General features: G+C 42.3%; 1 protein-coding gene across 10 annotated transcripts in view; it reads right to left on the bottom strand.

Annotated features, from left to right (window-relative positions):
• The window catches only part of SPIDR (scaffold protein involved in DNA repair), a 481415-nt gene that overhangs the window by 137364 nt on the left and 329669 nt on the right, over positions 1-14382 (bottom strand). For all 10 annotated transcript variants that reach the window (XM_031669954.1, XM_031669957.1, XM_031669958.1 and 7 more), the window contains 2 exons: positions 11855-12050; positions 8594-8844 (listed from right to left, as the gene is read on the bottom strand). In XM_031669954.1, coding sequence (XP_031525814.1) covers positions 8594-8844; positions 11855-12050 — 447 coding nt within the window. The remainder of the gene's footprint in view (positions 1-8593; positions 8845-11854; positions 12051-14382) is intronic.

Below are 14382 nucleotides of genomic sequence, written 5' to 3'. Positions count from 1 at the left end.
AGTAAGTCGGCATGTGGACAGGAAGAATGGCAAAGAATATAAAGGGTCTGGATGTCAATTAGTAGAATAAGCAGTAGTAAGACTAATTCTACTACTAGAATTAGCCTTTGTGTATGTTTGGACAGTGGAGAAAGACTCTTGGATCAAGCTTACTAGATTCCTTTTGAAAATTTCGGACCACCTTTTCAGGTAGTCAAAATGGTTGACTACCTTTTCAAAAGGAATTTAGTAAGCTTGATGCAAGAATCTTTTTCCACTGTCCAAACACACACAAAGGCTAAGGCCCCTAATCATCACATCCACGATCTACCAGTGCATGTTCCTCATTAGGCTTTAATATTGAGCCAGGGCTGAGAAGAAACAATGTCAAATGGCCCTGGATATCATAAGGACTGACAATAACTGTTTTAGAGAGGAAACAAACAAAGGTTAAGAAGAGATGGGCAGCTGAGATTAAAAGGTTTATTTAAGACTCATGGACACAGAACTAATAATTAAGGGATGATTTAAATGAATTGAATGAGCACAGGTAAGAACAAACCTAAGGCATGGGCTATGGCATCAGTTATAAGGACATGCAAAAAAAAAAAATGATACTCTGCACTCACAATCTTTCACATTACGATAAAAAAATTCAAATCATTGAAAAGGAACAATTTGAACTTTTCTACAACAGGAAGAAGCAAAGAGACTTCAGAAATAAAGCAAGTATGAGTGACAACAACCACCTTACGAAAATGTGATGCTAAGCAGATGGATGAACAGTCATTCCACCAACTCTGGCAGTATGTGGTGGTACATAAAAGAAAAGCAGGTGAAATGGTTCCCTGTGTTGTTGACGAGGGAGCTGTCTTCCCTTCAGGCTCTTCAACTGTAGACAGGGATATGCCACTGTTACAGAGAAGGAATGTATGCCACCCTATCTCAATACAGAGAAAAGGAGGCAGAGTCAAGAATATCTCCCAACTGTTTAGCGGGAAGAAAAGTAAGGTTCACAAGCAGGGAGAAGAGTTGTATTCACCCAACAGGACACAGCAGGTGAGCACACAGCTGGGGAATCAATGTGTCACAGCTGACCAGCTTTTCAAAAGGAGTCTAGTAAGCTTGATCCAAGAGTCTTTCTTCACTGTCCAAACACATGCAAAGCCTAATGCCCCTAATCATCACATCCATGATCTACTAGTGCATGTTCCTCGTTTGGCCTTAATCTGAACCATTCTCACCATCAGGAGTTTGGGATCTTTATTTGTTTTTTTGTTTGTTTCTTTGAGATGGAGTCTCACTCTGTCACCCAGGCTGGAGTGCAGTGGTGCGATCTCAGCTCACTGCAAGCTCCACCTCCTGGATTCACACCATTCTCCTGTCTCAGCCTCCCCAGTAGCTGGGACTACAGGTGCCCACCACCATGCCTGGCTATTTTTTTTTTTTGTATTTTTAGTAAAGATGGGGTTTCATCGTGTTAGCCAGAATGGTCTCGATCTCTTGACCTCGTGATCCGCCCACCTCGGCCTCCCAAAGTGCTGGGATTACAGGCATGAGCCACCGTGCCTGGATGGGATCTTTATTTGTTTAATGCTCTGGACAAAGTAAAAAAATTTCCAACCACAATATCAGCACCATTCAACACTGGCCCCAGCATTAGGGCAGTTTTCTACAATATGTTTATTCCAGAGGAACTTCCATATCTCCATCATTTAGACAGTGGTGGTCATACTTCACATACAAATTTACACAAATGCTTCTTTTCCAAAGTAAATGGGCATCAACTCCTATTTGATGGCAGTGGTAGGGGTAGAGGTGGGGAATGAGGTGGCCAAAAGTATAGAAATAAAAATCACCTTCAAGCAAGCTTCCCCAGCAGCCAGATGGCAGACTCAGTACCAACACTGAGTGCTGATTTGTAAAGGAATAGCTTATCTTTGCTTAGTTCAAGTTTGTATTATTGTAGCAATGCTCTTTACCACTATTTTTTTAAGCATCTATGCTTGCCGTTAAAGAGGGAGTGAGCTGCTTTTTACTGAGTACTTGTCATATGGGAAGCATCCCGCTGAGTACTTCACATACATCATCCCAACCAGTCCTCACCATCAGTCTGCATTATAGTATTATAATACCAGTTTCACGGACAAGGAAACACAATTTGCCCCAGTCTCCCTGCTAAATGTCCTGTCACCAGTGAACCCACACCAGTCTGATTCCAGACTTTTTGTCCTTTCCATTAAACCACCGGTCTCAATGCATTTTTAAAAGAAAAATGGTACCTGCATACACATTAGGAAACAAGAGACAGAATGCCCTCATTGCAGTTCTGTTGTTCTATGTAAATTTGGATATTGTCATCCCCTTGTGCATCAAGAAAACATTTATTATCCAAGCCTGTTCCTCCTCTGGCATCCCACCCACTCTACTCTGCTAAGTGAGCTTCTGCGCTCACTGTTCCCTACACCTCCTGCTCATGAAGTGACCCAGCAACTCCTCCCAAATCTGGGGCACAGGTTTTCAATGCCCACTTTATTAGACTTTGCAGTACTATGGGTCCCCTCCCACATGGAAGCACCATCCTGAGCGCTTGCCACCAGTTCTGGTTTCCTCTTGCTTCACCAGCCCAGCCTCCTCTATCTCCTCAGCGGGCTCCTCTTCTACCTGCTTTCCAATGCAAGAGGACCTTGGAGCTGAATGCCTGCTTCTTTCTTTCTTCTTTCCTTTGTCTCTACTGTTTCCCTAAAGTGACCTCCTCCACAGCCCTGGTTGTAGACTCAGCTGTGACAGGACACTGCTGCCTTGCACTCACAGCCATTAGTGCCTTTGGAGCTTGGCACCATAAACAAACATAACCTGCTAACATCCACAAACAAAATGAATGAACATACAAAGATACATAGTGACCAGACACAAGCTGAGAGCCCCCAAACATTTATGTCCAATCTAAAACCTTCTGGGTGTAAGGTATGTATGTCCAGCTTTCTCACAAGACATCTGTTCTTGGATGTCTCATAGGAATCTCAAACTTAGTAGGCACAGACTGCATTCTCAAGCTTTCTTCCAGACCTGCTCTCACTGTATTTTTCTCATCTCAGCAAATGGGAACATCTTTCAACTAAATAACTCAAGCTGAGGCTCGCTCTCTGAATATTCCCTTCTACTTTGCTCCTCCCCCAACCAATCCATTATGAAGCCATCACACACATCTAGAACATGGACCTTTTCTCTAGCTCTGGCAAAGCCACAGGAGACTCAGGAACCCACCAGTCCTCTCTGACCTGGACTATGGCAGTCGCTGCTTCCTGGGTCTCTCTGCTTTCACTGGGCCCTAGCCCATGTGCCCATCCTACTAAACCCCTGATAGCTAAAGCTGACTTTCAAGCGGGTCAACCTCATTCTTGATCAGTGGGCAGCCACAGCAGACGCTGCAGCTCCTGTACATGGTCCACTAGGCTGTGGCCAGTTTCCTGCCTGGGATCTCTTGCTGGCCCGCGCAGCATGGTCATGCTGGCATCTCCCTCCTGTCCAAGAGCTTTTCAAAGGTATTCTCTCTTCTGTGAGCAATTCTCTTTCATCTTCTCTTTACCTAACACCTAAACTTAAAGAGTACTGCCTTAGAACACCATCTTTGAACCCTTTAAACTAAATTATGTACGTTCTCCTTTGTGCCCTATTTTTTTTCTCACCAGGGCACTTATTGCAACTTGTAATCACAAATGCATTTGTTGTAAACTATTTTGTGTGGAATCTCCCAGTAGTACTATGCTCTAGGAACACAGAGACAATGTCTGGTTTTGTCAACCACTGCAGGCCCAGGACCTGGTCCAGGGCATGGTGGATTTTTTTTTCCTTAGTGAAAAGAAGGAATAAATACACAACATGAAAATAAAGAAAAGGCCAAAAGACCAAAACCAGGAGTAAAACATCAAGGTATGGAAAAAGGAAAATGTGCTTTTTTTCTGAGTCCAGCTCAGTGAATTTCTCCAGCTTTTTGTCTGAAGACACAACTATTTAGCAAGTTCTGTCCTCTTGCAAAGGACTAACTCTCCACTTTAAAATATTTCTGCAATGAAGGGCAAGAAAGAATTTGCATCTCTAAAGGATAAAGATTACATTACTTGGTCAGGTATGGTGGCTCATGCCTGTAGTCCTAGTACTTTGGAAAGCCAAGGCAGGAGGATTGCTTGAGGTTACAAGTTTGAGATCAGCCTGGGCAACAGAGTGAGACCCTGTCTCTAAAAAAAAAAAAAAAAAAAAATATTAGCTGGGTGTGGTGGCACGTGCCTGTGGTTCCAACTATTTGGGGGCTGAGGTGGAAGGACTGCTTGAGCTCAGGAGGTTGAGGCTGCAATAAGCCATGATTGCTCCACTGCACTCCAGCCTAGGCAACAGAGCAAGACCATGTTTAAAAAACAAACAAACAAACAAAAAGTACTGGTCCCTAGGTTAAATATCTCAAGAAGAAAGGAAGAGAATGTTTTAGAAAGGGAGAAAGAAAGGTGATGTCTGCTGACAATCACCATGGGCTTGGAGTGAGGTAATATGGTCTGGACCTGCACCACCAGGACACAGAGAATCACTAAGGAATCATCACTTTCTCTCTTTGCCTCAGTTTTTGTTATAAATTACCTCGACGGCCAGTGCTCCCTTTCTCTTAAAAAAAAAAAATGCCTATGGCTTTATTAGTCATGCATTAATCTAACGATCATTCAACATGTAGTGGATCTATAAAAAAGGTGTGTTTGGGCTTTGAACAGACTGCCTATTCTGTGGTTAGGGAGTGCCTTCTGCATCAGTTTTTTGTTACCTTTGATTTTAGTGATTTATAAAACTTAAGTTTGCGTTGGTTACTCTGACCTACAACACCTTGAGAAACCTCACAGAAATGTTTTCATTAACAGCTCAAGTTAAAGGAAGTCATCCAGAAGAACAATGGACAGGGGACTCTAACATATTATATTTCTGAAATGTAAAGTCTATTTCTGATAATGTTTCACAGTGCAGAGGACATGAACCTTTTAAGAGAATCTATCTGACCCTGAACAGGACTAGCTGCTTCAAAAAATTTTCTTTTAATTTCAAGGTTGGCAGTAATTGAGCTGTCAGCTTTCAGAAGATAAGCTGTTACTGGTATCAGAAAAGTGACACTGCCTGAGAACTGGGAACAGACTGAGATTGACACCTATGATCAAGGTGCAAAGTAAACTTAGACAGAAATTAATTGCAGGGTTTTATCAGCAACCACCTGACTTGGGCTGGGAAGGGGCAACTATTGTGGCAAACAAATCTGCCATAAGATACCTTCATTTCTTTTCACCCAGGTTTAATTTCTTCTCACACGGTAATTTCTGGACTTCACAGAAAATACACAGTAATCAAGGTTGTCTTTGAGTTTACTAATAGCTTGAAAGATCTCTGGGGTAGAGCAGATAATGACAAGAGCTCAAGAAAAGCCATTCTGAAAAACAAGGAGACCAGACTTAGAGCTGCCTTTAGTTGGAAGGGGTCACTGCTTATGCAATTTTCCTTCTGTGTGTGCTGGGCTGATGAGTCTGTACTAGCTAAGCCCAAGTTTGTCTATCCTGTGGGACCCACAGAGTGTTCCATATGTCATCTCTGATCAGGAAGCTGAAAGCAGGAATCACAGGCAGAAAATCTTCCAGGCTACACATCTGCATCTTCTAATAATGTTCGTGCTACATGTACATGTATAAAAAACTGCCTTAGAATGCATACTGCTGTGTCTCGAAGGCAGATACATTCTCTAAGTTTTTCTTTCTAAATATATTAGCAAATAATTAGTAGTGAATAAAGTACAGTTTTACTTCTATATTAATTTGATATATAAACTAGAGAGCCTGATCATTATCACAGCAAAATAATCTAGAAAATATTAATGATCAGATTTTCTTGTACCCAAAGACATCTCAGCAGCCCTGTCCTCAAACTCAAGGCCAACACTATGGCCCTTAGTTCAAAAGTTCATCTTTGTACACAGTCCAACCAAGTCTCCCCGGGCAAGGCACCTGCACTTCTGCTGCCCTGGACAACTTGACCCTGGGTCAGCCTTAATCTAAACACGGCTTGGTTCTAACTCAATTTTCTCCCTTTTCTTTTCGAGACAGAGTCTTGCTCTGTCCCCAGGCTGGAATGCAGTGGCACGATCTCGGCTCACTGCAACCTCCACCTCCTGGGTTCAAGCGATTCTTCTGCCTCAGTCTCCAGAGTAGCTGGGACTACAGGTGCGTACCACCATGGCTGGCTAATTTTTGTATTTTTAGTACCGACAGGGTTTCACCATGTTGGCCAGGGTGGTCTAGATCTCCCGACCTTGAGATCTGCCTGCCTCGGCCTCCCAAAGTGCTGGAATTACAGGCATGAGCCACTGCGCCCGGCCTCTCCCTTTTCTTTTAAACTCTAACACTCTACAACCATGTCATCTGGGATTCTATATCCCATTGCATTTTTCTTTGTGTCCACCTGTGTCAGCAGTGAGATCCTCCTTGAGGCTCCGTTTCCTCATCTGCAAAGTGGGAATAATATTACCTAGCTTCAATACTGTACAATCTCCGATGTGCTACAGAAAATGCATCACACAGAATGCATATTCATTAACTCTGAATAACTGGATGTTGTTTTCTTGTTTTTGAAGTTCATGCCTGGCCTTCTTTCAATCTACCACCAGCATATTCTCATTGGATATGTCACCACATGTATTCCAAAGTACAACTCCAAAGCATTCACAATGCCACTCACATTGGTAGCATTTCACCAGATTTTAGCTTCTAGTTTTTCTCTCTTTGCTAAACAAGTAAAACCACCACCACTGGAGGACCTAGAGGGACAGTCTTCATAACGTGCATTGGCTGTGATTAGTCAGAGGAAGCAACCACACCGTCAGTTTCGTCGTTCCTTCTCATCAGGGTGATTCAGTTCCCCACTGTCTCTGTTTCCTCGTCCCCTTGGAGTGTGTGGTCTGTGTGCTGAAATGAGGAAGCTCTACCAAGTTCCTCATTGCCAAGGTAACTAGTATTCCCTTCTTCAAAACCTAACACTGGATGTGTCATTAAAAAGGCCAAGCAAAACAAAAACACAAAACAAAAACCTATGTCTGATGTGTAGCTGTCTTAGAAAATTCTATATAAATTTACCACAGATTTAGGGCAAAGGGTGCAAGACTGGTCTATATTTATAAGCCATGATAAAGACCTTAAAACTGATTTCATGGATTTCACAAACATACATATTCCAAAAAAGAACCATTTTTTTTTCTGTAATTCCAAAAGAAACATTCTCCAACTCTAGACCTCAAGGTGACTTTCTGAAATTCATAGTATTTTCAAATAAAGTGCCTCCACTTGAAGATTATTCATAATTCACATAGGAGCGTAGGTATCCTGTTTCTCTCTCTGGCATCAGAAGGCAGTGTTACGACACGATGATTGCTTTGTCTTTATGTTAGAGATGCGGTCTTGCCATCTTGCTTTGTCCAGGGTGGTCTCAAACTCCTGGGCTCAAGTGACCTGCCTGCCTAGGGCTCCTCCCAAAGTGCTGGGATTATAGGTGTTAGCAACCATGCCCGGCCAGGATGATTGTTAATTACTGTTTCTTCAGTATGTGTTTTCTTATTAATAGTTAAACAAAACTGATGAAGTAGCATCTATACTTTTAATTTCTATTCTGTTGGAAATCCATCTTACTTCCTTGAGGGCAATTATCATTGCTAGAGATAACTTCAAAAGGCTATGCCAGGCTGGGCGTGGTGGTTCACGCCAGTAATATCAGCACTTTGGGGGGCTGAGGCGGGTGGATCACTTGAGGCCAGGAACTTGAGACCAGCCTGGCCAACGTAGCAAAACCTTGTCTCTACTAAAAATACAAAAATTAGCCAGGCATGGTGGTGTATGCCTGTAATCTCAGCTACTTGGGCACGAGAATCTCTTGAACTCCAGAGGTGGACGTTGCAAAAAGAAAAAAGACTATGCTGAGGCTCTGATGTAAACAAACAAACCTCTCTGTCAGTCATGCGTCTACAGCTATCTGTAAGAACCAACACCAGGAAGGGCCTAAATCTGAGTAAAGACAACATCACTTCTACTACATTTGTCTGCACTTAACTGCATTGGATGATGCAGACAGACAACATTTACATCATTGCAGAAAGTTCTATTAGGCAGTTCTGATACAGATGGTTTGATACAGTACTCTCTGAAAGCCACAGGTTTACCAATTGCCATTACCTACTCAGGTTTTCAAGACATATAAAACTGGATGTTGCAATGGTCTTTTGAGGTATGACAACCACATGTCTTGGCTTTCCCAGAACAAAACCAATATTTCTTGCATTTGTATGACTTTCAAGAACATGAACCATTAAAGGTAAAAGAAAATGCAGTAAATTTAATTTTTAATAGGACTTTAAAATTAAATAGATAGATAAAATCCTTTATCATACCATGTAGCCCAAATTTTGATGCAAGGAAAAACAAAAACAGTGCACGTATATGGTGAATGCAGCTAAGAACGTGCTCTGGGAAGAGCCTCCACTTTCTAGAGCACTCTGTCTAAGTGACTCTTCACCCCTGCCCCACACCAGCATCTTGACACTCACCGAGTTCCAGCTGGGTCTGTGTGTCCTGAGCTGGCCCGCTGCTGACCCCTGGTGCTGTCTCTGCTGGGAAGAGAATACACTCTTTGCACCACCACTCGGACCCCAGCTCCTGGCCATGAGGCAGCTCCCAGGCTTTCCACCATGTCCAGGAGAGAATCCCTTAGGGGAGTGCCGGCTGGGATGTGCTGTTTTGCTTCTTTGTGCCCGTGGGTCGAGGTTGTCCCTGTGGTGGCTACACCACTACACACAACCTGGCCGAGATACATAAAGGGAACAGTTTCAAGACTCACAAAGTTTCAGGTTTGGCTAACAACAAGCAACATGCTGCACACCAAATAATGACATCCTTAAGCAGCCCCCCAGTGGATCTGCACTACACTGAAGTGATGATGAAGATGAAAACAAAGGAACTTGTGGTGTGGGGCTCTGGGCCTGCCAGGTGGCTAAGATTGCAAGCTGAAGGCCAGTGAAAGAACAAGGAGCACAGCAGGATGTCTGCTATACCAGGCAGGTCTTTGAAAACACACAGAAAGTTTTGCTAATAAAATTCATGATAATTCAAGAAATTTTTCTCTTTTGAGGTAAGAATTCCAACAGAACAAACCAAAAATGAAGATAAAAGAATGACTAGGGATACTACAAATGCTTCATTTTATTAAGTTCTTGTATGTGCAATCTCCGAGGCTAAGCATTTTACATACTCACATATTCTCCCAACAACCCCTTACATAATATCACCTGTCATAATAAAACACCACCACTTCCAGAGTGCTTTCTATATATTCCAGGCTTTTAAATTTACATATTAAACATGCTTATCCTCACACAACCACCCAAGAAGATAGATAATATCACACCTCCATTTTACAGATAAGAAAACTGAGACACAGAGACCACGGATCTTGCCCGAGATGACCCAGCAGGAAGTGGCTGAGTTGGGATTTGAACCAGGTCATCTGGTTCCAAAGTTCACACGTTTAACCATTATGCTACAAGTAGTTTCATTATCACTGTTATAGGCCAAAAATGTATCTCATGGGATTAATATTACATAGCTGTTTAAAACTATATGTTAAAACAGTAATGTGCTTTGGGCCATATTTTTTATCTGTTATAATTAAATTGATTAGAGAGTCTTCCTTTTTGCATAATCCTCTCCAGATACTTCTTTTGATAGTCAAAGAGAGATTTTGCTTGACTAGCTGGTACAAAACAGGCTGAAAGTTTGTCTACTTTTCTTTCGTATTCCTCCTCCCTTGATCTGTCAGTCTCAGGAAGCATTCTGCTTAGCGACAACTTATATAACCCAGAGACCTTGAGGCCAGTGCACTGGGAGCCACACGAACATTCAGTGCTTAGGGTGGTCCCAGGGGCGCCCACAGCAAGTGAATTTTAGTAGTTCCCTAAATTCATCTTGGCAAATGATCATGGCTTAGGACCAGTAAAATTGCAAAAAACAACTCCAGCATATAATCTCAAGCTTATGCAGTTCTTTTTATCCCAAGGGATAATAGATATTGTGGAAAAGAAAAATATGATTTTTTAAATAAATAAAGGAGGGTTTTAAAAAATTCTTAGACATTACAAGAATAGAGAAAATGAACGTTGTCAAATACCAGCATGCACTGTATGATGATGTTTCTGTCAACAATGGACAGCATGTTTGACCGTGGTCTCATAAAACTATGATGGAGATGAAAAATTCCTGTTGCCTAGTGATGTATGCACATTTGTGGTGATGCTGGTGTAAACAAAAGTAGTGTGTTGCCAGTTGCATAAAAGTCTAGCACATCCTGTTATGTATAGTACCTAATATTTGATAATAATAAACAATGTTACCGGCTTATGTATTTACTGTACTATACTTTTAATTGTTATTTTAGAGTGTTCTACATGTTAAAAAACAAGTTATGTGTAAAACATCCTCAGGCAGGTCCTTCAGAAGGTATCTAGAAGAAGGCATTGTTATCCAAAGAGATGACAGCTTCATGCACATTACTGTCCCTCAATACATTCCAGTGGGACAAGATGTGGAGGTGGAAGATGGTGATATTGATGGTCCTGACCCTGTGAAGACCTAGGCTACTGTGTGTGTTTGTATTTTAGTTTACAACAAAGAAGTTTTAAAAGTAAAAAGAAATAAAAAATAAAAACAGAAAAAAGGATATAAAGAAAAAATATTTTTGGCCGGGCGCGGTGGCTCAAGCCTGTAATCCCAGCACTTTGGGAGGCCGAGACAGGCGGATCACAAGGCCAGGAGATCGAGACCATCCTGGCTAACATGGTGAAACCCCGTCTCTACTAAAAAAAATACAAAAAACTAGCCGGGCGAGGTGGCGGGCGCCTGTAATCCGGCCACTGCACTCCAGCCTGGGCGACAGAGCGAGACTCCATCTCAAAAAAAAAAAAAAAAAAAAAAGAAAAAATATTTTTGAATAGCTATTTGTATTTGTGTTGTAAGCTAAGTGCTGCTATAAAGAGTAAAAAAGTTAATGAAAAATTTAAAGTTTATAAAGTTAGAAAGTTACAGTAAATTAAGGTTAAATTATTTATTACTGAAGAAAAAATTTAATTTAGTGTAGTGCAAGTGTTCAGTGTTTATAAAGTCTACAGTAGTGTCTGAGGCCTTCACGTGCACTCCACACTCACTCACTGACTCACCCAGAGCAACTTCCAGTTCTATAGTCTCCATTTATGGTAAATGCCCTATACAGGTGCACCATTTTTTATCTTTTGGACTGTATTTTTACTATCCTTTTTCTATGTTTAGATATGTTTACATACACAAGTACTTACCATTGTGTTACAATTGCCTACAGTGTTCAGTAAAGTAACATGCTGTGCAGGTTTGTGGCCTGGGAGCAATCAGCCATACCATATACCCTAAGTGTGTAGTAGGCTGGAACATCTAGGTTTGTGTAAGTGTACTCTTATGATGGTCACACAATGACAAAATCACCTAATGACAAATTTCTCAGAACATATCCCCGTTAAGTGATGCATGACTCTATTTTAATAAATTAGAATAAAGATTAAAGATACATAATTAGAAAGATGAAATACTGTAAAAAGAGCACCACTAAATGCTGAACTGAACCATAATATATTCAGGCATAACAATAAGTTCCTGCAGCATATATACTTGTGGTGGGATTTTTGGAGGGACACAAAAGGTAAACATCTTCACCTACACTGAAGCCCTTCCAAATCCAGTCACTAACATATTACAAGCATAAAACCTTTAAGTCAATAGGAGTTTACCTGGATTTCAGGTGAATTATTTGTTAGACCCTTAATTACAAACATCTGGGCCAAAGAGATGCTTCTTCTTGGAAGGGGTATATCCGGATAGTACACATCACAAGTTTTTTTTGAATCTTCTTTGGCAACAACTTTCTCACAAAAGTAAGTATTCAGAATAACAGGGCAACTTCCATTTGGAATAATCAGTTTTTGCCTGGAAAAGAGAAAGACATGCAACAGTTTCTTTGCAATATTGGGGTCCCCTCATGTTCTTGCTAAATCAGGAATGCAAAGAGCAATGACTCGCCTGCTATGGACAGCTAGAGCCAAGCCCACCCACAGAGGCACAGCTGTCCTTCATGCTCCAGCATGGCCGCCAGTAGTCTGACTTCACTGTTCTAGTGAAAGCCCTGTGTCAGGAAGGGATGGAAGAAGGCTAAGTCCCTGGGCTTGGACTTCCTTGTGCCCTCCCAGTATAGCCTCAAGACCCCTCAGGGGGAAATACAGAGGATGAACAAAAACTGTCAACAGCCTCAAAAAAGTGCCCAAGCAATGAAATAAAATGTACAAATAAAACCTTCAGACATTTTGACAGCTCTAATCTTTCAAAGAACATACCATTAAATGTCAAAGGAGCATCTCCCTTTGCTATCAAACTGACTATAGTTGCTGAATACCTCATATTTAAGTATTAATGAAAAGGAGTCAGGAAATAGAGCAGACAAAATTCTCCTGGTTCTTCTCAGTCCTTGGACAAGAGAAAACACTTTAATGCCTATTCCTTAAAACATGGTGCTGCTTAGTATTAAGAGAAATTTGGGACTTCTGATTCTGGGAGGATAGAGTATCACACTTTTCCCTATTCCTCTCATTAAGAACAACTAAAATGGCTGACATTATATGTAAAGTAAACATAAGAAGACACCGAGAGGTGGAGAGAAGAGGCAGACAGGCTAAAACCTAGAGACTTTAGGAATGAGGCAGTGGCAAGTTCCTGGGTTTTCTTTCTTTTCTTTCCTTCCTTCCTTTCTTTCTTTCTTTTTTTTTTTGAGACATGGTCTCACTCTGTTATTCAGGCTGGAATGCAGTGGTGTAGTCTCGGCTCACTGAAACCTCTGCCTTCCATTCAAACGATTCCCGTGCCTCAGCTTCCTGAGTAGCTGGAATAACAGGCATGAACCACCAAGCCTAGTTAATTTTTTAATTTTTTTAGTAGAGAGAAGGTTTTGCCATGTTGGCCAGGTTGGTCTCAAACTCCTGACTTCAAGTGATCCATCCGCCCTGGCATCCCAAAGTGCTAGGATTAAAGGTGCGAGCCACTGTGCCCAGCTCTGGATTTTCTTTTGGCCTCGTATATCTCAGGTTTTGAGTTGAAGGAGCTAGCAACCCAGAAACAGCAACAGGTGCTGACAAAAAGCTCTACCAAAGCCTGCTCTCTTTAACCAAGGACCAAGGAACGGGCAGCCTAGAAAGGCAGAAAACTCTTACATGGTAACTGCTCTACTCTTGGTAAACATCATGGAAAACCTATGACTTGTCCCCATGCATGCTAGCACAGGCCAAGTGAGGACCTGGACTTCCCCCCTCATTGGGCTGTAATGAGAGACCCCAATATCCCAGCTGGGGTATGAGAGAAGGTGGGGCCAAGGAGATGACTTTCTTTTCTTTTTTTTTTTGAGATGGAGTCTTGCTCTGTCGCCCAGCTAGGGGCACCATCTCAGCTCACAGCAACCTCGGCCTCCCGACTTCAAGCGATTCTCCCACCTCAGCCTCCCAAGTAGCTGGGACTACAGGTGCCCACTATCATGTCCAGCTAATTCTTACATTTTTGTACAGATGGAGTTTCATCATGGTGACCAGGCTGGTCTCAAACTCCTGACCTCAGGTGATTTGCCCACCTCGGCCTCCCAAAGTGCTGGGATTACAGGTGTGAGCTACCGTGCCTGGAGGACTTTCATCCCCGATAGGCCTGCAATGAGTACTCCCCTCATTGTGACAATGGAGAGACTACCTGGGGGCCTGGACTTCAACTCCTCCTGACAGTAGTAACCAAGCACCACTCCCTATCCCTCTGGGGTGGTGCCAGAGGAAGCGTGGCAGAGAATCAGGATTTTTACCACTGCTCAGTGGTGCTGAGGTCACCCTTCCCTCCTACCCCTCCTACCCCTCAGCAGAAGGCATGTGAGAAACAGCAACAAGGCTTCCCTGGCCTTCCCAGCCAGGGTGGTGTCAGCAGAGGCTTAGCAGGGAGCTGGAACTCATACCCCTGCCCAGCAGGAACAAGGAGTCTCTCCCTCTCTCAAGTGTCAACTGAGGAATCTGGACTTCCCTCTCCACCTGGCAGTAACAACCCCACTCCACTCCTCACTTTCTCCTACCAGAGCAGTGTCAGATGAAGCTACCTAAAAGAGGTTTAAATAAGATCCAGAGTCTCAAAACATAATACTCCAAATGTCCATGTTTCTATCAAAAATCACTTGTTATAATAGGAACCATGAAAAATCTCAACTTGAATGAATAAAGACAATTAACAGATGTCAATGTTG

Source organism: Papio anubis, chromosome 8 (genome assembly GCF_008728515.1).
Source record: "Papio anubis isolate 15944 chromosome 8, Panubis1.0, whole genome shotgun sequence".
NCBI lineage: Eukaryota > Metazoa > Chordata > Mammalia > Primates > Cercopithecidae > Papio > Papio anubis.
This window is presented reverse-complemented; position numbering and strand designations above follow the sequence as displayed.